This window comes from Ochotona princeps, chromosome 8, assembly GCF_030435755.1.
Source record: "Ochotona princeps isolate mOchPri1 chromosome 8, mOchPri1.hap1, whole genome shotgun sequence".
Classification (NCBI taxonomy): Eukaryota; Metazoa; Chordata; class Mammalia; order Lagomorpha; family Ochotonidae; genus Ochotona; species Ochotona princeps.
In genome coordinates, this window is record NC_080839.1 from 82,446,406 (window position 1) to 82,472,774 (window position 26,369).

At 57.9% G+C, this 26,369-nt stretch overlaps 1 protein-coding gene across 1 annotated transcript; it reads right to left on the bottom strand.

The window, feature by feature from the left end:
- Nucleotides 1–1,222: 1,222 nt before the first annotated feature.
- On the bottom strand, nucleotides 1,223–26,369 carry TPO (thyroid peroxidase). Its single transcript, XM_058667378.1, has 14 exons — nucleotides 26,319–26,369; nucleotides 16,906–17,075; nucleotides 15,305–15,434; nucleotides 14,581–14,787; nucleotides 12,009–12,515; nucleotides 9,326–9,584; nucleotides 8,110–8,280; nucleotides 7,588–7,825; nucleotides 6,996–7,204; nucleotides 6,199–6,369; nucleotides 4,091–4,222; nucleotides 3,586–3,685; nucleotides 2,577–2,673; nucleotides 1,223–1,380 (listed from the first exon to the last, which is right to left on the bottom strand). The coding sequence occupies exons 1-14, from the start codon at nucleotides 26,367–26,369 to the stop codon at nucleotides 1,342–1,344; spliced, it is 2,481 nt and encodes an 826-aa protein (XP_058523361.1). The 3' UTR covers nucleotides 1,223–1,341.

The window sequence follows — 26,369 nt, forward strand, 5'->3', positions numbered from 1 at the left end:
CATGACCCTGCTGGCTGCCATCCCCTCCCTGGGACCCACACCACATGGGCGGCTGGTTCTGTTAACTGTCACCTGCATTGTCCCCAAAGTGAGTGGGACCAGTGTGCTGTGTCCAGCTCATTCCCCAGGGTGCACGGGGCACTGGGACACAGCTGTCCCCTGACCACCAATGTCAGATGGAAGGACCTGACCAGTGGCGCTGTCTGTCCCCCCTTCCCCAGCAGAATCTTTCCCACTGTGGGCACAAGCTGCTGGTCCCTCTGACTCCGCTGCCCTTTGGGGGCATGTCCACCCAGAGCCTGGGCTGCATACCGTGAGTGGGGCAGGGCAGTCACTGCTTGTAGGCTGTCCCACTGCCACCCATCCCCCAGTCGCTCACGGGCTGCCCATCAGTGACAGGAACGGCCTGGGATGCCTGGTCCCTCTCGGCAGCTGCACAGAGCCAGCAGTGCCATCCTCCATGGCTCTCTAGGGTTTAGCTCTGCAACCCCCTCAGCCATGTTCCCCAGGCAGGTGTGACCTCCTGTGCCCGGGGCTTTGGCGGTGACTTGGCTTCTGCTGCCTGGTTCAGGACCAGCTAAGGACATGAGGAAGCAGGTGGGGGCTGCCTGGGTGTGCCCTGGATGACAGTGGGCAGGACCCTAGGCGATAGGTGAGGGGAGCCCAAGAGGACACATCGGGGGTTAAAACACCTCGTGGGTCCCGTGCAGCCCAAGCCCTTCCCTTAGGGTCACACAGGTGCTGTCCCCAGGATCAGGGCAAGTACAGCTGCGCTTCCTTGGGGAGGACCCTCCCCACCCCCCAGAAGGAGGGAGGGCAGACTGAATATCAGCTACAAAGGTCAACCGAGGCAGGACCGTGGTAGGGTAGTGCTCCCCAGGTTTATGGGTGTAAAGTGTGAGGACACCCAGCAACCACAGAGGGGGTGCAGGGCTGGTGCAGTGAGTGGGTGCTTGCCAGTGCCCCCAGCAGGCTGCAGGCTGCAGACAGCACCCAGTCCCTGGAAGGCAGCCTGTCCCCCCCAACCCCTGCTTCAAGGGACAATTCTCATAGACACTGGCTGTGCTTTGCAGGGACCCCCGAAGCAGAGGCTGTGCTGACTGAGGCTGGCGGCTGAGGTCGACCACCCTCCAGGGGCTCCTGAAGCAGAGGCTGTGCTGACTGAGGCTGGCAGCTGAGGTCGTCCACCCTCCAGGGGCTCCCGAAGCAGAAGCTGTGCTGACCGAGGCTGGCGGCTGAGTCAGTCAGCTGCCCTTCAGTCTGTGGCTCCAAGCTGCGTGGTCTGCTGCTCCGGGGCAGCCATGGAGCACCAGGGACTGAGGCAGCAAACTCAGGAGACTTCTACCTGCACAGGAGGGTCTGGGACCCACAGGCAGGCTCCTGTGGGAGATGGGGAGACAGGCGGGTGTGAGGCGTTCACTCCTGCCCCAGATGGCCCAGGTGCACCCTCACTGCAGTGGTCAGCAAATGACCTTCCTCCAGGCCCTGTGTCTCCCTGCTCTGGGGGGGCAGGTGTGGTCCCCCAGGTGGTTGGCATGGCAGCACCCTGGGGGTACACACGGATGTCTCCAGATTTGAATTCTGACTGTTAGAATGAGGGTGTCTGTATGTGTGAAGGCACCTGAGTCTGGCAGAGGCTGCACCGTGGGGACTGTGTGGTCACTTGGCACAGCCAGCAGGACACAGGGCAGCTGTTTGCAGTGAAATGTGGAGAGTGGGCTCCATTGGTGGCACGGAACGTGTCCACAGCTGTTCCCCATGGCACTGCCCAGTTCAGGCTGGCATTCGCTCCCCACCACTCCCCACGGGACTGAGGGCTCAGGGTGGCACTTGTGTGTGTGTGTGGCAGCAGGTGTTCTCTGTGAGGAAGCCAGGAGGTAACACCGACTGACCTTCCTGCACCGAGCATGGCACTGCCACGGTAAGAGCCAACTGTGAAAGGTGGCATTCTCTTGGGGTCCCAGTTTCCTGACAGTGGCGACCCATGCTCTGTCAGCATGAGAAACTGGTTGCCAGTAACCCAAATGGGGGCACTGGGCACTGAGCTAAGACATGGTGCTGGACTGAGACACAGGGCATTGAGCTGGGCAGGGAGCTGAACCCTGAGCTGTGAGTGGACACTAAGCCCTGTGAGTGGGCACTGAACTGGACACTGGGTGCTGAGTGGACACTATACCCTGTGAGTGGGCACTGAACTGGACGCTGGGTGCTGAATGGACACTGAGCCTGGAGTGGACACTAAGCCCTGTGAGTGGACACTAAGCCCTGTGAGTGGGCACTGAACTGGACGCTGGGTGCTGAGTGGATGCTGAGCCTAGGGTAGACACTGGCTCTGTAGCAGGTCGCTGCCATCCTCCCCCCGCCCGGTCCTGGTGTGTCTGTGTTACTCTGATGGAGCACATTATTCAGCACTTGCCATTTGCATATACAACCTGTGCAGGACACACGATGTGGGAGGCAGTGCAGATGGGCATGCATAAACCACATTCACTTCACGGCTGCTCTGGGTGTCATCAGCTTCCGGTCTATGCTAGAAGCTGTGATGCCATGACTGTGTGAGGCTGGCAGACACTTACCTGCCCCACGTCCTGATGCCGCCCACGTCCTGGATGGGAAGTGGCTCTTCCATCACTCCCCGTGATCGGCAGTGTGGATGCAGAACTGGAATGTCTCCTGTGACAAACATCACACACTGTCGCCATCACTATCACCACAACACATCCTACGCCCTGGAGCCCCGGCAACGGCAGCATCTCCCATGTTCCTTGGTGCAAACTGGCCCTGGACAGGCTCTGATTTTCAGGACACAGGTGAGATGGGGTACCTGCAAGGAGGTGAGCATGTGGATGTGTGATGGAGCATGCAGATGGGTGATGGAGCCTGCGGATGGGTGATGGAGCATGCGGATGGGTGATGGAGCATGCAGATGGGTGATGAAGCATGCAGATGGGTGATGGAGCCTGCGGATGGGTGATGGAGCATGCGGATGGGTGATGGAGCATGCGGATGGGTGATGGAGCATGCGGATGGGTGATGGAGCCTGCAGATGGGTGATGGAGCCTGCGGATGGGTGATGGAGCATGCGGATGGGTGATGGAGCCTGCAGATGGGTGATGGAGCATGCAGATGGGTGATGGAGCCTGCGGATGGGTGATGGAGCATGCGGATGGGTGATGGAGCATGCGGATGGGTGATGGAGCCTGCATGGTGCATGTGCACAGTGTGTTGGGGTCCATGTGCAGTGCATTCAGACATGTGTGGTGGGCCCTGTGAGGTATGCATACAGACGTGGGTGGTGATCTGTGTGGCATGTGTACAGACATGTGTGGTAGGCCCGCCCATGTCCCACATGCAGCCACCGGAATCACAGGAACGTGGGTTCTACAGCCCATGGCCAGGGCCCCTCCTCTCCAGCTGCTGGGGGCTGCTGGCATCCTGTAGCCTGCAGAGACATGTGCCTGTGGATTGACACCTTCCGTATTAGACTGACTTCTCTCTGAACTGCACTCCTGAGATGAGGGGTATGGGAGTGACATGGGTTCTCACAGGACCCAGGCGAGAGTGGACAGGCGTGGAGCCACTTACCACCTGCAGATCACCGTCCATGTGAGGCCCGCCATGACACCAATGAGCAGGGCGCCTAGCGCGATGGAGACCCAGGATGCCCGTGGGAGCCTACCGGAGTCTGGGTACAGGATGGACCGGGTGAGGCGCCGGCAGGTAGGCAGCGTCTGTCCTCCCAACTAGCCAGGCCCATGGCACAGCCTGTTGGGGGTTTCCTGTGTGTCTGAAGAAACCATGCCATGAACCCAGACCCCCAACATGCCAGGAACCAAGTGTCCCTGGGGGTGGACAGAGGCAGAGTCAGCCCACTGTCCCCTCCATGGAGTAGAGACCCAGTCACTGCAGGACAGATGGGTGCTGCCCTGAATTCATGGGGCTTGGACAGAGAGAGATGCTCAGACCTGAATGTTGATCCACTCATGGGAATTTTGACTTTGTGTAACCCGGGCTGAGCTGTGCACCCGCACACATCTTGGGGCAATCGGGACCCATTCTCCCACTCCACAGAGCCATGCCCCCAACTCACCCACGCAGGTCCTGCCATCCTCGCCCAGCTCATAGGGGTCAGCGCAGATGCAGCGGAAACCTCCCTTGGTGTTGAGGCACTGAGCTGGGCCATGGCAAAGCGCGCGTGTTGGGTCCAAGCACTCATCCACATCTGTACAGATGACACTGGTCAGTGAGCCAGCTCTGCCTGTGGCCCGGCAGCCTCAGCCCTGCCATTGGGCTTGTGGTGACATGTGGCCACCATCCTGCCACCCTCTCAGCTGCAGGACCCGGCTCAGGTGGTCACCATGCGCACCTCAGGGTTGAACAGCAATTCCCAACCTCAGGGCCCGCCCTGTGTCAGCCTCAGTCCCAGTGGACCCTGTGGAACTCACAGCCACTGTCAGGTCAAGCAGCTGGGGAAGCTGTGTGTAGACATGCGGGCACCTCCTGGGCACAGGGTCTCACTGGGCGGAGGCATGGTGGGAGAAGGATGGGGCGACACTGCAGACAAGCCTGTGTGATCCAAGCTGCCACAGGAGGCCCTGTCCTCCACCCTTCAGGCAATACAGTTAGTGTGTAGGCTTGGAGACAGGTCCCTAACCGACCTCCAGTCCTCCCAAACCTGCTGCTCAGGGGGAGCCGCTGCCCCTCTGTACATGATGGAGGTGGGCAGTAGCCCCGCACCTGCGGGTCCCCGCCTGGACCCTGGCTCCGTGTCAGAGTGTGGTAGTGTGACCTCTGGAGCCAACCTAGGAGCTGAAGATGCCTGATAGCGTTCTTGTAAGACTTGAAAGGAGGGCATGGAGTTGTGTCAACACAGCGCACTTGCCCGCCACCTCTCCCTGCTGACATGACCGGCACCTGAGCATTTTCGTGTGCCCACTGCTCTGGGGGAGCCATGGCCCGTGTTCCTGTGTCGCCTTCACACACTGCATCACAGCACATGGTGCTAACCCACTGACAGCCCCAGGCCACACAGCAACTTGCAGATGCATGCTCACAGCCCACGAGTGGGACCAGACCTGTCTTCGTCTTGGGGGTTCCCAGGGGCTCTTAGAAGCACTACAGGTCCCCAGGACAGGCAGGTGCCTGAACTTGTGCTCCAGGCCTGGCCTCTCTGCAGCTTAGCCCTCCTCTCCATGAGAGCCTGAGATAAAGAGGAGACCGCGTGGTCCCTGAGCCTCAGGATGCACAGATCACAGCACAGCACCACAATCCACAGTTGAACCCTGGGCCTCAGCACCTCCCCTGATGGTGCGTTCAAAGACCGGGATTACCCACTGCCTGCCCACTGCCACTGTGCACCAAGCGCTAGACCTAGACCCCCCAGGTATGCTCAGCTTTTGGCTGGACCCTGCCTTCCCTCATCTTGTTCTGCTCCTTTAGGTCAGTGGTGTACAGCAGGCCAGGGGCCACTGGAGGGCAGTACCTCGCTGCATGGCTGTCCCAGGACCTGGGACCTGACACCTGTGGCCCAGACACCTAGGGTGACTCCTACCCAACACCATCACAGGGAAAATCAAGCAGACATGAATAGTGGCTATAGGCACAGTGGCTGTGGGCAGCTCCTGGACACCTGGGTGTGAGCAGGGTGGCAAGCTGACAGCAAGGTCATAGGCCGCAGGTGGCAGGGGTCTCACAGCGTGGGCACCAGTGGAGGAGTTGGTTCCACAGGACCTGGTGACTGCCTCTTCTCTTCCATCTATCTGCAGGCCTCTCCCTGGGCACTACTGGATGCTGTAGCTGCTCGGCTGATGGAATTCTGGCTCCATTACCATTTGAGGGTCAACCTGGTCACTGGCAGAGGAGCCCTAACCTATGTGCCCGGTGGCTCTGAACAGAGGTAAACCCACAGGTATGTCCAGACATGACTTACAGAAGCACCTTCAGGAGCACCCACAGGCAAACTCACAGGAGCACCCACAGGAACACCCATAGGAGCGCCCGCAAGAGCACTCACAGAAGCACCCAGAGGAGCACTCACAGGAGCACTAGGAGGAGCACTCACAGGAACACCAGGAGAAGCACTCACAGATGTGCCCACAGAAGCTCCAATAGCGCCATCTATTGATATGTTTCTTGCTCTCCCCTGCCCATCCCCCCAGTTTGGGTTCATCTCCAAATGGCTCCTGCCAAATGACTGACCTTTGCAAACGGGGGGCTGGGAGTTCCACCCCTGTGGGGTGCAGGTGACTTGCTCTGGCCCCTGCAGCTCATATCCGTGACGGCAGGAGAACACCAGTGTGCGCCTCCCCGACTCCTCACACAGCACAAAGTCCCCGCCGTCCACCAGGCTTGGGAGGCCACACCTGTCATCTGTGTGAGGTAGGGGATTCAGAATGGCTCCCAGGCCTGGGATGCAGCCACCTGAAGTGTGGTTCGAGTCCTAGCTGCTCCACTTCCTATCCAGCTCCCTGCTCAAGTTCTGGGAAGACAGCTGCTGATAGCCCAAGTGCTTGGGCTGCTATAACCATAGAAGAGAAAGCGGAAGCTCCTGGTTCCACCCTGGCCCACACTTGGCCATTGTGGCCATCTGGAGAGTGAACCAGCTCATAGAACCCCCTCTCTAACTCTCTAGCTCTGCCTTTCAAATAAACAAGCATCTTTTAAAAATAAGTTTGTAACCTGCTTGCCGCTTTCAACCAGGGCCTGGAGGGTGCTGCAGGGGCCCCATGGAGCCAGCACAGTACCTGCTGTGGAGACCAGCCCTCTGGACAAGGGAGCTGCACCCCAATGGCGCCTGCGACCCTCCTCCGCGGCGCGGGACAGCATGTCCTGGCATGGTTCTGCCAGGGTGGCTGCTGCCAGGCCATGCCCAGGCTGTGAACTTGCCTCTCCCTGCCTGCAATCACGTTCCTCCAAATCCTGACCAGCGGCCCTGGGGAGACACCCCTGCAGGATGGGGCCGGGAAGTGGCGCAGACAGGGCTCCCTCCCGGTCACCTGCAGGAAAGGTATCGCGCCAGGCATCCAGGCTCAAACCCGGGATGTCCTCGCAGGATTTGAAGTCTCGGGGGAACTGTCCACCTCGGAAGGCATCAGCCGGCACCCAGGTCAGGCCAGTATTGTCACAGACCACACGGGACAGGGAGTGCTTCTGCAGCTCCTGTCGCTGGGCCTCGGTGAACACCGGATCGTGCTCCCACCAGAACCTACCAGGGAAGGGACCCAGGGTGAGCGGGGCTAGGTCCACTGGCCCATCACATACCCAGTCACATGGCAGGTCCTGCCAGGGGCTGAAAGGCCAGCAATGGGGCAGGACAGGGTCAGGGGCCCAGGGTCGGGGGAGGGAAGAAGGAGAAAAGGGACAGCAGGGGAGAGGAGGAGAGGGAGAAGAGAGTGAGAGCAGTGGAAGGACCCCACCAGGGAACTGAGCGGCAACTGAGTAAGGTCCACATGATGACTCCCGCCTGGGACGCCACATGCTCCCCCCCTGCACACTCCCTCTGGTGCCTGCCGCTATGCTGCCTCTGCTGTCCACCCCACCACTCACTGTGGAGGTGGCCTAGGCTGAAAGCGTTGCATGGGGCCGCACCTGTCGCCGTCCCGAAGGGCCCTCATCTGCCGGCCGATGATGCAGGCAAAGAGGGGCCCTGTGCGTGCCCCAGGCAGTGGTGCCTCGGCCAGGCCACCCAGCCACACATCGATGTTGTCAGGGTGCCCATACAGCTCCACCAGCTTGTGGGCCGTGCGCCCGTCTGCAAGGACCTCGCTCAGGTGGGCCAGGGTCTCCAGGCGCTTCAGGCCACAGAACTCCCTCCACGCATTGTAACCTGGGGCGGGCATGGGTGAACAGCCCAAGGTGCAGCTCTGCCTCTGGGCTGGTGGTGGCCTCCCCTCCAGCCCCCAAGCTCAGCATTCTGGAATGTTCCAACAGGGCAGTAGGCTCACAGTGGGGGGTCTGCACATAGGAGCCAGGAGCAGGCCTCAATTGTCAGTCCAGGATGCCCAGAGTCTCACTTTCTCCCAACCCTGCTCAGCCTCATTCCTGCAGACATACACACACACACACACATGGGCAAGCCAACCTCACACACACACACCCCGGCAAGCAGACCTGGCAGCCCGTGGTCCCGACCCCTCTGCAGGTTCAGCGATGCCAGATCCAGGGTGCCTGAGCTGGACAGCACGAAGAGCCGCTCTGTCAGCTCCTCATTCATCAGCTGCCCATGCACCTGCAACTTGGCTGGTCTTGCGAGGAGGCCTCTGACTAGTGGGTCCACTCCCCCTGGAAGACACCACAGGGTCCCCAGACTGGCCTCCAAGTGCAAGCGCAGACTGCCCTCTGTGTCACTGCGCATGGTGGCACTTGGCAGAACCCTCTGTGAGCTCCATTTGCACGCAGCCTCAGGGTGCCCCCAACCACTGCGGACCAGCTCGGGCCGTGTGAGGCAGATCCCATTTCCTCACAGCACATAGGGCCCACTGGCTTTCAGCAGCAGAAATCACATAACTAGAGTCTGGACTGTCCTGGGCAGGGGACAGGGCTGTCCCCAGTGCCTCTGAAGGCAGAGTCACTCTCAGGAAGCAGGCTCCGAGGCGTGAGTGTCCATGCTCAGGCACTCAGGTCTGCGCAGGGTCAGCCTCACTCTCAGGATGCCCATTGCTGATCAGGCCTGGCTGGCCCACAGCCCACCCAGTGTGAACCCTGTGCAGGAACAGTGTGTGGGATCCAGTGCCATGGCTTCCGGACTGACAGGAGGGGCCTGGGAGAAGGGCTGGCAGGGTGGCCAAGGGAGCCTGCCCAGGGCTAGTCTCCCACGAAACGGCTCCCTCCCAGAGGTGGCCAATGTGGTCCATGTTGCTGGCCAAAGCTACAGCCACAGCCAGGCACATTCTGGCAAAGAACTGATAGTGTCAACTAGAGCGGGGCTTAAGGTCGGGTTTCTGTGACACCGTGGCTGGTATCAGCCACACCTGCCCCATTCACTTGTGAGCGCCAGGACCTCCCAGCAAGAAAGCAGGCATTTCTGATGGACAACTCAGGCTGACAGGCACATGTTACCTGCTGGGGTGGGGGTCATGCCCAAGGGTCATGTGGGGTCTTGCCAGGGCAACCATGGGTGGGACTGTGGGTTCAGGGAGTCTGGCAGGCTGGAGTTGAGTGACACTGTAGCCACTCAGTGGCCTAAGCAAGAGCCAAACCACTCAGTGGCCTGAACGACAGCTGAGCTATTTATCTGCCCTGGCAGACCAAGGCTCTCTGCTGCTAGACACTGGGCAGCAGGCTCGGCTGCCAGCTGGGACAAGGCTGCGACTCCAGGCACACAGACCTTCCCTGATGAGACGCCAGGGGCTGAAGAATACGTCATGAAGCTGCAGCAGGGGGTGGTCAGGCAACTCTTGGAAGCGGGCGTCCAGCCGCCTCACCCAAGGGAGCACTGTTGCGTGGCCGAAGCGGAAGGCGGCCGTGGAGAAGACGTTGGACACTGTAGGGTTCACAGTGGGGTCGTACCCTGTGTATCGACCCACATACTGCTGGAAGGCCTGGGGGCCCAGGATCTGGGGTACATAATCCCGTAGCGTGATGATCTGCAAGAAGGAAGCGGGTGAGCTGCGGGGTGGGCACAAAGCCCAGGTGCCGGGTGGGGAGCCAGGCAGCGCAACAGGAGGAGGAACACCAACAGGAAGAAGAGCTTCCTGGTGTCCCTGACAGGCACCCCGGGGCCGGGGTCATTGCCACTCTGAGGAGCCCAAAGGGCTTTGGCCCCTGTTTGTTGCAGCTGTCCCCAGACACTCCCAGGCAGGTGGTCACACAGGCCCTACAGTCCTGCACTGGCCACTCCCCACATCACGAGCCAACTTCTTCCTCTCCCAACCCGTGCTGTATGTCCCCCTGACCTTAGAGTCAGATCCCTCCTGGCACCCAGGATCCAGAACTGAGAGGACCCTGCCCCATGAGTGGCCACGTGACTCTGGAAAATTCGCTCAATAGTGCTCTGCTTTTATGTGAAGAAACCTCTTCTGGGTGAGAAGAGAGGATATTCCTGGTTTGATCCAGGGGTAACCTATGTTAGGGGTAACCTTGATCCAGAAGTAACCATCAGTAGCCCCATGTTGCTCTCTGCACTGCTCTACACATTGGTTAGGGGAACCCCATCCCACGGTTCAAGGCCAGTGGTATGTGTGAGGCAGGGGGGTTGAGAAGGGGCCAAGGCCGCAAGCTCCACCCCAAACCATCTCCCTGGAGCCAATTCCAGCTGGTTTTGGCTGATTCCTGGCCCAAGCCCAGGTGCATCCATTGCTCACCCTGCAGCTGAGCCTTGCTCCCTACAAGGCTGCAGACGCCACAACACCCTCTTGGAGCCCACCAAGGCGCTGCATCCCCTCCGTCCCCCAAGCTGCCTGCTCTCCCACTGCTGCAGGAGGCTGCCATCAGCTAGGGGGTTGTCTCTGCTCCTCTGTTCTCCTTTGTCCCGAGTGTGTTCTTGTAGGCGTGAGCACAGAAGTCTGGCCTGAGTCCAGTTGGGGCCTATCCCACTACAATGAAGGGTCCCCTGTCTCCATACCAAGATGACAAACTAAAGACTGTGTGGCCTGCCCAACCACCACAGGTGAAGACCCCCATCTGTGATCTACGTTCCCAGATCTCTGGTGGGCCATGGGCATCCCAGGGGACCGCGAACCTCTGCTTTACCCATCTTTCACAGTCTCAGCTCCTCTTAGGAACATCAGCCACATTCTGGGTTTAGGGAGTGGAATTCTGTGCCAAGACTAAAGGTCCGTTCCCATGGAGCCCCATCCATGTGGGGCAGGAACACAGACCAGCTGATGATCTGTCGGGCTTGTGATGCCACTGGCCCCGTCTGAGCTGCTCGCCCATGCTCAACTCGTTCACCCCATGCTGGGTGTCAGATGACAACTGTGCAGCCAGCGGAAGCAGCCCAGGCTCCAGGATTCAGAGTGGACAGAGCACAGCCTGCCGCCCATGGCAACAATTCTGACCGCACCTGCCAAGTCAGCCACATGCTTGTTCTCAACTCCATGTTCACTGTCGCTCTGGGTTCAGACTCTGTGTAGGCTCTCCCCACCTTCATTTCTCACTCCAGCATCTTACACATGTGTGTGCACACACATACATGCTCATGCACACACATCTCACTGGTTCTGGCAGGTGTGGGACACCTACACATTAAGCAGACTGGCTCCCTGCAGCTGCCCAACCTGTCCCCTTACACGCGTGTGTGTACACACACATGCCTCACTTGTCCTGGCAGGTGTGGGACACCTACACATTAGGCAGACTGGCTCCCTGCAGCAGCCCAAACTGTCCCCTTACCGCACAGCAGCTTAGGGGTTACGACCCGGGTGATGGGGGCTTCTAGGTGGGTGCCTGGACCTGTACTGCGTGTGCTTGGACAAGACTCACCTCCCTTCTCTGGAAGAAGGGTTGCATCTGAGAGGACATGGGACAAAACCAGGTGTCCAGGCAGGACGTGGGGCAAGGGACACTCACGACTGGAATTACTGATGCAAGCCACATGCTCACCTTCCCCAAGCATCTAGCAACACTCGCCAAGTGTTGTCCTCATACCGCATAGCACGTGTGCCAACTGTCTCCACTCTAGACTGTTGGAGTCCATACGAAAGAGGAAGCAGGAATTAAAATGGCCACTTGGGGTCACAGGCCACTTGGGGTCTGGGACTGGGTGGACTAGTAGCTGCGTGGGGTCCGCAGTGTGGGGAGGAGGGGCTGGGAAGGCACACATCTGTTCTGAAGCGAACCCTAGCGGACCTTGCCCGCACTTTGTGGGGGTACCCGGGACCGCCCAGATGACAGGGCACACATAGCCTCCAGTATGGCTGCTGGGGGACGCCGTGGTGACTTGGCTGGTAAGTGGTGTGGAGTGAGTACAATTCCGGACTCCTCCAAACGGGCGACTCTGAGTTCCTTCGGAGTGCCCAAGGCCTTGCCTACACCGAGTTAGGGGTATCACAGCCCATCCACCCGCACACCTGATGCAGGGCTCCCACCACCTTGCGCGCCTCCTGGTATGCGGTATCCGCGCTCCAATGTGCGTTGAGGGCCTTCAGCTTGACCGCCAGGCGGTTGTGCTCCCGTAACCACAGCGTGTGCACAGCCGTCAGCGAGGGGACCTCGCTGGCTCTCCCATCCCCAGCCAGGAAGCAGGGGGCACGGGCCTCTGCTGGGGCGCCGGGCCCTGGCACGCAGGCAGCGGGCACACGCGGTGCGAAGGGTAGGAAGGCGCGGCCGGAGTCCCAGTGACGCACGTTCACGCGCAGCAGCCCCTCGGCGCTGGTCCAGTTGCGCAGCAGCTTCTCAGAGGCGGGGGAGCTGCCATACACCGTGGACGCGTCGAGGAACGAGGTCAGCCCGTTCATCTGCTGCCGCGGGTTGGCCTGGGACAGGTTGGCGAAGAGCGCGCCCTGGTCGCCGGTACCGCAGGCTGGAGAGGAGCGGTAGAAGGGCAGGCACGCGGCGGGTGAGGCATTCCCGGGGAGCTGTGGGTCAGAGGATCAGAGAGGGCACCCATTTGCAGCCCTAGGCAGAGACGACCCCAACTCTTGTGTTGCTCCTAGCTCGGGCTTTCCCTTTGGGGTCAGCCTGGACCGTTGGAGGAGCGCGTGTCTGCAGATTCTTCGGCATGCCGCTCTGGCTGCGGACACCATCTCAGCGCAGTTATCTGGGCTTCCGTTAAGGGAAGGTGGGAAATCACAGGGCTTTGCTGGCATCAGCGCTGGGTGCGCAGACTGCCAGAGGGACAGGGCTGCGGGGTCTGGCTCCAGCTCCCCTGTGCTCGCAACTGTGTCTGGGCCACGTGAGAGCCGCACCCTCCCAGCGCCTTCACACAGCACAGCTCTGCTGCATGCGGATGCCCTAGTCAGCGGGCCCAGGTCTGGGCCTTCTGACTCAAGGGAAGTGGACTCCTCACTGGTCCTCCCAGTGAGACCATCCAGGCCTATTGAGGTCTTGGCCATACCTTCAGGTGGGCGGCACCAGCATTGTCCACCCATTTCCTGAGAGACCACCAATGGGGAACATATTACCTAGGTTCCCCGCCCAACAAGGAGGGGTCAGGGAATGCTTCAAATCCCAAGAACCTTCCTCAAACCTTTGGCGTCTCTCCCCGGAGGTGCTTCCCCTTCCGTCTCCCTTCCCTGCTCACCTGGTCCCTTCGCAAATAAAACTTTTCTGTCTGCAACAGATTCCCGGCGTTTCATTTCTAATACTGAGCTGAGGAAAGAACCCACCGTACATTTCTGGTAACACCCAGTCTCTGGTCTGAGGCCAGAAGGTCAGGGCTTGGAGCAACCCTCAGAGGACTGTCCACACCGAGGCTCTGGAACTTGACCCAGCCATATGATGGCTTCTGCTCTTTAACATAACCTGCTTACTTCCTCTCTGACCTGAGTGCCCTGGCTCACACAGCTGCCTGCTTCTGCTATTATGGCTGCCAGACTTGGGGCTGCTGACTGGCCCTCATGGTGCAAATGCTTTTGCCCTGACAGCCAGCTGTGGTTCAGCTCCTAAGGGGCGCAGTGGACACCCCACAACCTGGGGACAGGGCCTGGGCTTCCCACCTGTGCTCGGCCTCAGTACCCTCCTCATCTGTGTGTGACTGTCAGGCAGGGCTCCTGCGTGGGTGGCAGGGACATCCCTCGGCCTTCCAGGGTGGAGAGAGCAGGAAGCTGGACTCAAGTGCAGGGGCCGGGGCTCCGAAGGGCTGCTCTGATGCAGCATGCAGGCAGCCGGTGCTGCTCCATACCTTGTGGGGTCTGAAAACTGATTTCATTGCTACTTTTCTCTGAATACAAAACTAAAGCTCCGCCACAGACATTTTGAAACACCAGGGGAATGTCTTACTGATGGAGCAAGAGCCCAAGCTCAAATCTGCTTGGAATCCCTTGCCCACATGACCAAGGAATCGAGTCTCCTTTAGACAACAAAAGCCATGCACAGCTGAAGTGCCTGAACAAACCTGAACCCAGGACTGTATCAGGTCGCCAGGAGCAGGGTGGAGTTAAAACCACATCTGTAGGCTCTGAGGGTTTGCAGTAGTCCAGGCTCTGAGCCACCTAGGTGAGGATGGGTCCTGTCTGCCTGTCTGCCCCAACAGTCCTGCCTTGGCTAGGAGCCCCCTTCCTCCAGACTCTTCCTCTCCGTATGCCGCATCCTGGGAATGTTCTGTTCAGGGCCTTGACAGATGCACTGGGACACGAGATGGAGAGAGCATGTATCCAGTACATGCACACACACGTATGTATGTGTGTATGCATGTATGTATGCATGTGTGAGATGGGTGTGAGATGGAGAGCACACATCCATACACACACATGTGTATGTATGAGATGGACATGGGCTGAAGAGCACACGTCCGATACATGCACACATGTACCTGTCTGTGAGATGCACACAGGTGAATTAATCAGGTGAGTTTCTTGGGGTGCCCAGGAAAGTCACAATGGCTGCTACCGCTGGGAGCAGGACCCAAGGAGGAGCTGCTGGTCTTTTGTCTATCTTTCCTGTGTGACCACTTAGCAGGCAACCAGAAGTCTGCCCTGTTACCTGGATAGGGAAGCAGGGGCTGCGGTTCTCACATGTCAGCTGGCAGTCGATGCCCGCTGAGAAGGCAGCCCTGCTGAGGCTCTGAGGCGTGAAGGCAATGTCGTGACTGATGTACTGCCCCCATGCTGTCAGGAAGTCCGAGTGCCGCTCGTCCTCTGTCACGGCCTCGTTGGGGGCTTGAATAATTTGTCTTGTCACTTCTCGAACCTGGGGACAATGCTGAAGGTCATCCACAAGACTCGACCACAAATGGGAGACAATGGTGCCTGGCCCAGGGCACGGCCCCAGGTCAGAACATGGGGTCACCACAGGTTAGGACACAGGGGTCATGTCTGGGTCAAGACATAGGACAAATGACCCCTTGGGTCAGCAGGTTGGGCAGATTCAGTGTGAGTTTAACAGACACACTAAGTTCTGGGCATGCAGTAGGCATCTCCACCTTCACAGACAAGAGTAAATGAAGTAACGGACACACCCTGGCTTCTGCCTAGGCACACCGCTTCAGTGACCCTCAGGGAGGACAGCGCCAGACAGCTTGAGCACAGACACTTCCCCTCTGCTCCCCGGAATCAGAACAGGGACTGTGACCTTACAGGACACTGGGGCCTGAGCAGTGATCTCAGTACCCAGCAGCGCCTGGTGTAGGGACCAAGCCCACAGTCAGAGCTCAGCCACACCCAAGGCCACACCAGGAAACACACCCAACCCGGCCCCAGGTACGCACCGCAGGCAGTGGAAAGCCATGGTGCAGGAAGCCGGGGTTCCAACCCCGGGGCTGACCGAAGCCATCCTCGTAGACGGGGGGGAGCCACCGGGCCAGGGCTGTGTTGGAGGCGCCCCACCGGGGATGGGCTCTGTGGAAACATGCAAACGCACTTGAAAGGCCGGAGTGCAAAGCACCAAGTCCCAGCCCAAGGCACTGAACCAAGGAAAGGCCCGAGACCCAGCCTCCTGGACTTAGAGCAGGCTGCCTTCGGTCTGTGGGTATGGCTGGCCGATTCTGGCTGCAGTTGGGGGTTCATGGTGCCTAACCAGCAACCTGGCTATTCCAGCATCTGGCGAGACTAGTGAGGGCAGGCAGCAGAAAGGAAGCAGGCTGGACATGCCTCAGACAGCACACCCTCCTGGGAGCCCTGCCTGCCAACAGTGAAATGAGTCCCCAAGGAAAAGCAAGCACTGGACACGTTTCAGAATCAGGTGGAGGGTTGGAGACAGCGGCCATGGTCAGTAGATCCAACTCTGACCCTCAGTGAATCTCAGAGAGCAGAGCGCCATGTGCCCTTTGTGGCTGGAAAAAAGTGATCACCTGCACCAGCAATGATGTGAGGGCTAAGTGGTGGAGCAGGGTGAGCCAAAAGCAAAATACATCTTCTAAGTTTAGAAAAAAGGATAAAATGCCTGCCTCCATTACTTAAACAATACAAGCAGTTACAGAAGAGTACAGTGAACATACCAACAGAAGCTACAGGCGAACCTCTACAATGTACTGTGACTCACTTAAGCTCAAGCTTCAGCCTGCGCTGTGCAGGTCCACACCATGCTCACAGTCCAGCAACCCCCAACACTGTCGTGGGGACTGGCCTTGGGGTGTCCTGCTGGGGATTTCACCACCATGGAAACTAGAAGCCAAGCCAACCAGGCCAGGCAGGGCAGTTGGGGCCCCAGCAGGAAGGCAGTGCCCATGGAGGTTGGGTGCCTCCCAGGAGGACAAGTAGGACCCAAAGGAAGCCATAGTAGCAGCTGAGGCCAGGATGGGAGTACAGGTGGGAGTACAGGTGCCAAGAACCCTTAAGAGCACTGGTCCTAGCCAGGGCACAGCTTGAGTCAGCTCAGGGGTCATGGAGGGCCAAGGTAGGAATGGGCAAGTGCTCGGGCCCAGCACGCTGAGGCCAGCTGAGGGATGGCCACCAGGAGCAGCAGATGGTCACCTGCAGGTGGGGCGTCCACTAGAGGGCTCCACATCTGGTGATGTTCCTTAGCCAGCCCACAGGTGGGAGTCCCATGGGTCCAGCAGCTGAGGGGCTGTTGTGACCTTGGGTGAGGGGCCCTATAACTCTGTCTCACGACACCAGCATGGACTGAGGTAGACTCCCGAGGGAGGCAGAGGAGACCCCAGTGCCAGAGGCCAGTCCCCATCAACCCCATTGGACATGCACAGCATTGACAGTGGCTGGACTGGGATACCCCTGGGGCGTAGGAGGTCAGAAGGAGGAGTCCAGTGGGGGTGGGAGGCACTCACGGCAGTCCTCAGGATCCCTTCCAGGCGGCAACCACATCTGTTCAAATCCAGCCCTGTGAGGCACTGGGGAAGACTGGTAGCCATACCTGTTGTTGCAGGCGCCAGTGATGAGCCTGTATTTGTTCACCAGGCAGGTATCTGGGCATCTGGGTGGTAGCATATGAGCGAGGCAGCCAGATATGTTGGCGATTATGCTCAGCACCTCCTCTGACAAGACGTCTGAGGACCAAGAAAGGAGCCATGAGGGCTCTGGCCCCTAGTGCCCACAAGGCAGCCGACTCCCATGGCAGCCTCCCACCTGCCAGGGCCTGGGCCACCTAGAGAGCCACCTTCTCCCTCTGCCCACGCTCTCCCACAGGCTTCTGAGCTCTGTGCTCACTAAGGCTGAGTTAGAAAGCCACGGGTTTCAGGAGGGGAATGTAGTGCCTATGGCCCCAGAAGGAGCGTCAGCAGGAACCTCCTTGGCAGAGTCTCCTTAGAGCAGCAAGACCAGGGCTCAGACTTCTGGAGGCAGGGTGTGTCGTGTTTGCATATCCACAGCTCAGCCACATGCAGCACAGATCCCATCACGGTGGCCCACAGCTCAGCCATGTGGAGCACAGATCCCATCACAGTAATCCACAGTGACCCACAGCTCAACCACATGGAGCACAGATCCTGTCACGGTGACCCACGGCTCAGCCATGTGGAGAACAGATCCTGTCACAGTGGCCCACAGCTCAGCCACATGGAGCACAGATCCTGTCACGGTGACCCACGGCTCAGCCACATGGAGCACAGATCCTGTCACGGTGACCCACAGCTCAGCCACATGGAGCACAGATCCCATCACGGTGGCCCACAGCTCAGCCATGTGGAGCACAGATCCCATCACAGTGGCCCACAGCTAAGCCACGTGGAGCACAGATCCCGTCACGGTGGCCCACAGCTGAGCCACGTGGAGCACAGATCCCATCACGGTGGCCCACAGCTCAGCCACGTGGAGCATGAATCCTGTCCCGGTGGCACACGGCTCAGCCGCGTAGAGCAAGGATCCTATCGCTGTGGTAACCTGGCTGGAGCCGCAGGCTGGTGAGTGAGGTGAGGAGGTAGAGAGACACACGTCAACCGTTCTCACGGTAGGCATGCTCAGAATGTCAAGCAGAGCAGAAGAGAGAGGGGTGGGGGCCTGGTAGGGCCCAGCACAGCTGGACAGGTGGCATGTGTCCAGTGGAGATCTACCCCAGAACAGAAAGACAGGCCAAAGGTTCCTGGCACAACACTCCATGTTCCAGGAGAGAACACAATCACTTTGATGTTATCATCCATCACGCTGTCTATGGATTATACTGGATCCCATACATATGCAAATATCATGTTCAATTTAAAAACATGAAAACTATATAAGAAACACTCCCCCATGCCAGAGTCTCTGCCCCCCCCCCCCAGCAAGGCCACAGATCCAGCTGTTGGTGGGGCACCCCGGTGCCCACCTGTTGTGTGCTGGGACTGGCGAGCTTCCCTTCTCACTGCATGCAGCGAAGCTTCCATGATCTCAGCTGCTCGGGAAATGGCTCCACTGGTTGGCTCCGGGAGTTTGGAAAGGGACAGGAGCTGAGCCGGGGATGTGACGTCCCTTTTCTTGAGGTTTCTGTGGCACAGACACACTCATTAGTGGCTGCTTTGGGATATAATTGCAAGTTAATTAATCTCCACTGGGGAATGCTCACCTGGCAATAGTGGGCACTGCCTGGGCATGAGAATGCAAGCCTGGATGAGAGTGCAGGTGGCTGAGGGCAGCAGAGCTGCAGGACTGGCAGGGAACCACCCACCTGCTGGCGAGAGCTCCACCCAGAAAACTCTTCCACTGCTGTGGCTTTGAAGGAAACTCCCAATTGGCCCTTTCCAGTCATTTGCTGGTCAATGGATTCTTTATACTTTTTTACTACTAACAATTATCCAATCACAGTCATCCCGGTGAGTGAAAGTAACAGACATGAAACCAAAACCCATCTCAGCAAGGGACTTCTACTAACAGGAGAACATTCAGATATGACCCTGCTTGATGACGGAAGTTGGTAGGACCCGACCTCCCAGAAACTCGCCTGGGAAGCATACTCGGGGACAAACCTTGCTCGGAGCATGTCGGAAAGTGAGTTGCTCCCTGCCGCCACAAAACATCAACCCAGCAACCGAGTTCCTGAATCTGTGATCAGGCCCCTTGGTCCAGGTGCCTGCGGGGCCACAGAGACCCAGTGACTGCCCAGGCATGGCTACCCCTCCTCTCAGAGCTGCTGGCCTCCAGCTGCTGGCCTGATACCAGTGCCCTATGGCTGCTCTCAGGATTCACTCTCACCCCTTCCCTCCCTGCAGGTTCAAAGAACCCCAGTGTGGAAGGAATGCAGATAATTTAGCTTCAACATTCTTACCAGTCCTCAGCAATATCTCAACAATGGCTCCCTGGAGAAACACAGTCCACAAGTGTAAGGAGTTATTCGCATATCCCACCCTGGACCAGGCACCATTTCCTCTTCCTCATAGCTCATGAAATTCGCATCGGTCTAGCCATCCACCAATCAGGTGTAACCCGGCATTTCACCTGAGAATCCCACCCCCAATCTTCCAGCCCCTTCCCCAACCGTGCTCACTCACCAATCATCCCTAGGCATTCACCTGCAGTCGCCAATCCCCTGGGGCCTGCCCTCAATCCCTCCCAATCCTCACCTTGCAGACAAAAAGGCCACCAAGTGCGGCTCTCTCTCCCTTCTCCTTCCCCTTCCCGCCTTTTTCTCTCCACCTCCTCCACCCTGTTCCTGCCCCGCTGGAATAAACCTCCTAAGATACCTCGTTGCGTCTGGTGTTTTCAGCTCACGGTAAAGAACCAGGTTGTGGGAATTAGCTGCGCGTAAAAATATCGTACTATCCTATGAACTACAACTTAAACTGTTTTAAATAACTAGCAACAAGTTCATCCCACTCCTGCGTCATGTGGCCACCATGTGCACATGTGGCCGCGCACGCACATGAACCACCACGCACTTACATGCACATGCCTGTCCTGTTTGTGTCTAGGTGCCACAACCGCCAACACAGCTCCGAGCTCATCGTTTAACTTCTCCCTGGGTTGGACCTGAAGGCAGTGTCCAACAGCATGGGGCAGTCCCACCACTTTCCTATCCTCACATCAACCCTGCTCTCAGGCTGCTTGTTCAGTCTCCAAGCGCTCGAAGCCGCTGCAAAGCTCCTGCAGGTGTGAGGTGGCAGATCTGATGAAGCAGCCTCCTGAGCATCGCAGGGCAGCCCCACACCTGCGGGAGGGTCCATGTCTCATCCTCACCTTCACCTGCGCTTAGGGATCGGGGCTCAGCTGCCAGGACTGAGCTAACAGCTCTGTCTGCAGGTGCCCCAGGGAGAGCAATTCCGAAAGGCAGCAATCATGTACAGCTGTGCCACTGCAAGTACACACCCACCCACACACACACACACACACACGCACACACGCACATCTGTACATTAACACACATTCTTAGAGTGTAGACACAACGTGGAACTTTCTCATTCCATATGTGCACATCTATACATTAACACGCAGTCTCATAGAGTGTGTACAAACGTGGAAGGTTATGCTATACATGCTCCTCTACATGCTGTTCCCTCACACAAGTGTGTTAGCAGGACAGGAAGCCCTGCTCTGCACCTGACATCCGTCCCCACCCCCAGTCCACTGTTCCCACATAACTCATGACAGTTTCAGACATGCTAACACATGGTTCAACTCAGGAAATGTATCTTCTCTTTTTCCCCTTTGGACCAACATTTTAAAATGTAAGTGCAGATGTACCGGCAGCCAGTAAGGTCAAGGACATGTTTTGGCTGGCACCGACTGGCTGCTACCTTAGGGTTCTCTGTGGCTTGAGAGCCTGTGTAACTGCAGTCAACGTCTCACAGACCACCCAGAGCTGCGTGTCACACTGCTCACTGCTGCTGTTTATTCTCCAAAAATCTAAAACAAGATCACATTATCCTTAACATTGGAGTCTGCTACACACTGTAATCATGGAGTGCTTCAATTATTTAAAAAGCACAAAGGATGGATAGATTCCTTCATCCCAGTCTTGACCCTGCCAGGCACAGGGCGGGGACTCAGGTCCTCCCCTGGAGCTGAGCTGGCTCCAGAGGAGGGACCCCTTCACCTGTCAGCACTTTGGCTGCTGTCAGTTTTCAAACTGCGCCATTTGTAACTATTTGGTGAGCCCTGGTGCTTTCCTTTGTCTTTCTAAAGAAAGAATCTGAGATTCACCGCAGCTCTGTCAAGTGCTGACACTGGAAAGGCTAGTGTAGACAGTGGGGGTGTGCGCCCATGTCAGAGGCACCCGTGCATGAACAGGTGGGGTGGGGAGGTTTGGGGATGCCTACCGTAGCACAGTCTGCTGCAGGGCATGGTCCACCATGGACCTGCTTTCCTCCACAACACGGAACACCTCTGCCACGTCAAGTGTCCCTGCAGAGAAGGCACCATCACGTTACAGATACGGAGTCACTGCCACAGCAGCTGTCAGTCACCGTCAGCAGCTGTCAGTCACCGTCAGCAGCTGTCAGTCACCGTCAGCAGCTGTCGCTCATGATAACCCCTCTCATTTTCCTGTAGTTGTCTCCATGTGAGAAATGCCTAATAGCCGAGACTCTGGAACTGTGATGAAGTGTGGGATTGTAATGAGGAGAGATGGTGCTTGTTCCCTGGATTTATGTCCACCACTGCAGTACCCAGCAACACTTTATCCAGAAACAAACAGCCACCAGACAATCATGTCCACAAAGGCAGAAGGAATCATCTTGGTATTCCTGGACAAGTCATGCCAAACACCCTGGGAGACACGTGCAGGAGTAAGCTTGCGGGATTACCTCACCAGCGGAATGCCTGTGGTCTGGGAGCAGGGCTGGAGGGGAGGGTGGCAGCATCTGCCTGTCAAGGTGGTGGGGGCTGAGGGTGACAGGTGCTGAGTTCGTATCACTCACCCGTACAATCATGTCCTTTGCTCCCCTCTACCCTGCTCAGAACCATCTCCTGGCAAAGGTGCGTCCATAGCAGCAGCACCCAGAATAGGAGTTCGGGGGGGACACTGTGCAGGTAAAGCTGCCACCTGTGCCACTGGCATCCTGGTTCTGGCTGCTCCACTTGTGACCCGCCTCCCTGCTCATGTTCCTGGAGAACCAGCAGAGGGTGCTCCAAGTGCTTGGGTCTCTGCACCCATGTGGGTGACCCAGAGGAAGCACCTGGCTTTGGACTGACACAGCTGTGGCTGCTGCGGCCATCTGAAGTGTGAAGCTTAGCAAAGGCTAAGCTCTCTCTCATCCCCCCCCCCCCCCACGCTGCCTTTCAAATAAATAATCTTTTCTTAAAAAAAAAAATAAAAGCACCACAAGAGCCTCACAGAGCGAATTAGAGTTGAACCATTTCCCTTCGGAATAGAAAACCACTTTTCGGAAGCACAGGGTGTGGGCAGGAATCTGGGACCCCCCTCAGCCCTCCTGTGCATGACCATGTGACACAGGCCTCGGGACCCCAGCAGCCCGTGCAGAGAGGAGCAGCCTCTCTGGGCAGCAGAGTGGCCATCAGAACAGAACAGAGGCCCTGCCCCCCTCTCCCTGGACTCGGCTGTGAGCAGAGCTGCATTGTGAGGCTGCACCCTGCTCTTCCACACAACCTCTGCACCCTGCTGCCTCCTGGACCTTCCCAGCAGCAGGAACAGCCATATTTATGATCAGGAGGAAATGGAAATTTTCTGTTGAGCAATCATCACAAACTTAGTTCTCCAGGAAAAAGTACATTTCATTCATGTGAACCCAAGGATAGCACACAGATAGATGAGCACAAAAGTTTTTGCCCAGGCGCGAGGTGGCCTCTGGCCACGGCGCACCTGCTGCTTACCCCCAGGGAGCTGTCTGTGTCTCAGAAGGAGTGGGAAGATGACACATGTGCAGGCCACAGCCAGTGAGAGGACCAGCGCCCGGAGCCCTCTCATTCTGCCTGCAGGGAACACACAGCGGGCCGGGTTATGGGGCTGGGCAGGTGGAGACGGCTCCTGACATCCAGCCAGTGAGAATCTGCCCCACTGTGCCCCTCTCACTGCTGCCTGGACACCCAGCCCCACGAATGAGGGGCCAGAGCCCCTGAGATGGGAGAAGCTATCTGAAAGACCTGGAGCGACCCTTTGCAACCGGATCCCTCCTGCTCAGCAGCTCCAGCTGCCGCAGCATCTCAAGGCAATGCCAATCCAATCACATGAAATTACTAGAGATGATTTCTCCCTCAGCACGCCCACACAGAACAAGTATCTCTGTGCCCCCAAACTTCTCACTGCAGTTTTACACTGCTCCAGTAGGTTCAGCAGGAGTCGAGATTGAAAGGCAACAGACGTCCATTCGCAGACCCTCCTCGCCCGCGCTGTGCTGAGGCTGCCCTGCACCGCAGGGTTTGCAGGGAAGGACGGTGCTGGGGATGATGTCTCCATTGTCTCGATGGTATCTGCCTCAGGGCAGGTGGCATCTGCCTCGGGGCACAGATCTAGCATGCACTGGTACCTGTGGGCCACACACCCCGTCCTCACCTGGACATCTCCAAGACCAAGGGCAGTCACCCTGCCTGCCCCAGCACTGGCCACTGCCGGCCACTTCACAGACACCATGAAATGAAAAATGAAGGGTTTGCAGCCTGACCTTTCCTGGTCTTCTCAGCTGGGAACGCACTTGCTGGCAGGGACTCTTGTGAAGTGTCACTCTCCTTTGCTTCCCGGGACCCTGCCACGTACCATATAAACCCTTGCCATGCTCCACTGCCCGTTCGAGTCTCTGGGAGGCGTCAATCCCCATGGCCAGGGAGTGCTGGCTGGTACTGCTGTGTCCTGGCTGGTCGAAAGTCAGGTGCAGCACCACTGGGGCCACATGAGGGTCACCCTGGCCACGTGTGTTAGAAACAAAGGACAAGCCAGTTAGAATGGCTGCTGGGGACAGCTGTGTTGGAGACCCTGTCGGGGAGAGGCTGGGCCTCCAGTGTGAGCTGGGACCTGCAGAACCCTGTGGCAGCTTAGGGATGGCATTCAGCTGTTCTCTGGTCACCCACAGGTGAATCTGTGTGTGTGGGGGGGTGACAAGTGCCATCAGGGAGTCCAGAGAGGCCACCAGCTTGATAGATGCCTGATAGGATGGGCCAGAGAGGGCCCATGTCCAGTTAGTCTTTCAGGCCACTTACTGCTAAGGAACACTGGTGGTCGTGTGCCCAGCTGCTGGTACGGGGGCATAGCACCACCTCTGTAGCAAGTTTCATCCCAGCTCCTTGCTAATCAGAGACTCCAAGCTTCTCTGTGGCTGTGAAAGTCTGACGGTTTTGAAACCCATCGGTTCCTCCTTCTCTTTCCCTCCCTTCTTTAACACTCATGTGAGTGACTGCTTCCTCCCCCTGGAGAAGTGACACTGAGCCCTGAAGCCATAGCAGAGGCACCTGCGTGTTCACATGTGAGCACAGAGTGTGGGGAGGCTGCAAGCAAGGGACCAGCTGAAGGTGCTGGCCATGAGCAGTTGGAGGCTGAGTCCCCTTTCTGGAGTGGGGACCCTGGACCCACCCCACAGGACTGGGTCCTCTGTGTGTGGGGGTCCTGCACCCACCCAGTAGACAGGATCCCCTATGTAGGGGGGCCCTACACCCTCCCCATAGAACTGAGTCCTCTGTGTGTGTGGGTGTGTGTGGGGGGGGTCCTGCACACACCCAGTAGACACAGTTCCCTGTCTATGTGTGGGCCCTGCGCCTACCCCATAGGACTGGGTCCTCTGTTGGGGGGCCATGCACCCTCCCATAGACAGGTTCCCTTGTCCGAAGTGGAGTCCCTGCATTCTCACCGCGGGGCTGTGACCCCTGTCTGTGTGAGTCTCTGCACCCTCCCTGTGGGACTGTGACCCCTGTCTGTGTGGGGCTCTGCACCCTCCCTGTGGGACTGTGACCCCTGTCTGTGTGGGGCTCTGTACCCTCCCTGTGGGACTGTGACCCCTGTCTGTGTGAGTCTCTGCACCCTCCCTGTGGGACTGTGACCCCTGTCTGTGTGGGGCTCTGTACCCTCCCCATAGGACTGGGTCCTCTGTGTGTGGAGTCCATGCACCGTCCTGCAGACAGGCGCCCCTGCCTGGTGTGGGTCCCTGCACCCTCCCTGTGGGACTGTGTCCCCTGTCTGTGTGGGGCCCTGTACCCTTCCTGTGGGACTGGGATGTGAGTAACCAACATCACAGAAGCTGCTTCAATGCTTGAAGTAGTACAAAGGGTTCTTCACGCTTCACAGAGCTGCTGAAGGAGGTACAAGCTGCTGACTCCATTCTGACATCAGAGTCACAGAATGTTCCTCTGGGGAGTCAGGGTCCTCAACCACAGACACACAAGACCCTTTGTGCAGTAGCAATATGGCAGTTTTGCCCCACCGTGATGTCAGCTGGACTATGTGTGTGCACGGGGAGGGTGTGGGGACCCACACAGACAGGGGACACAGTCCCACAGGAAGGGTGCAGGGACCCACACAGAAAGTGGATGGTGTTAATGATAGGTGATGTATAGATGATAGAATACACAGACGACAGTTAATAAACTGGTGGAGATAGACAGGTGGGTGGAGAGAAGAGAGGAGGTGGGTGAATGAGTGACATCTGCAGTTCAGAGGCCCAACAAGAACATTGTGAACAGGCTGTGTAGGAAATGATTAAGAGTCACATAAATACAATTAACCTTAAAAGGTTGAAGATCACATTTAAAGGGTAGCAATTTGGAAATAGATTTGGTTGAAGGATTAACCTAAAACCAGCACAGTGGCCTCCTAGGTGAGAAGACAGAAGGAGGGATGGGTTTCCTGGAGCAGCCCTATCAAAGTCCTGCAGGCCAGGCAGCAGAAGTGACAGAGGTGGGCTCCTTACAGCTCTGGGGCCACAGCCTGAGAACAACACTGGTGGGGTTATTATCCACCTGAAGTCTCCTGAACGGGTGCCATGGCATGCCCTGTGTCCTCAACTGGTCCTCCCCCCTGGCATGCCCTGTGTCCTCACGTGGTCTTTCCCATGGCTCTGTGTCCTCACGTGGTCTTCCCCATGGCTCTGTGTCCTCATGTGGTCCTCCCCATGTCTCCGTGTCCTCACGTGGACCTCCACCATTGCTCTGTGTCCTCACATTTGTCCCCATGTCTCCTGAGTTACCCTGACCCTAATTCTTATGCCCCAGTCTTACGCTGCTCACATCTACCTCAAGCCATGATGTGTGCTTGGGAAACTCCTAGCTCCTCATGCTTGGTAGGAGGGTCAGACTCTCCCCAGACCATGTGTGTCACCTGGAGCTGAGAGCAGGTCAGTGGGGTGGCTGGCTTGTGCTTCAGTGCCAGTTCTTTTCAGAGGCTCTGTTCTCTGGCCACCCAGGCTCAGGCTGGCATGTGGCAGCACTGTCCTGGCAGTGACTGTGTCACTCAGTAAAGTCCATCTGGTGGACATGCCTCACCTGCTCTGAGAGCACAGGGAAGCAGAACCTACGGATGTCCAGAGGGGTCAT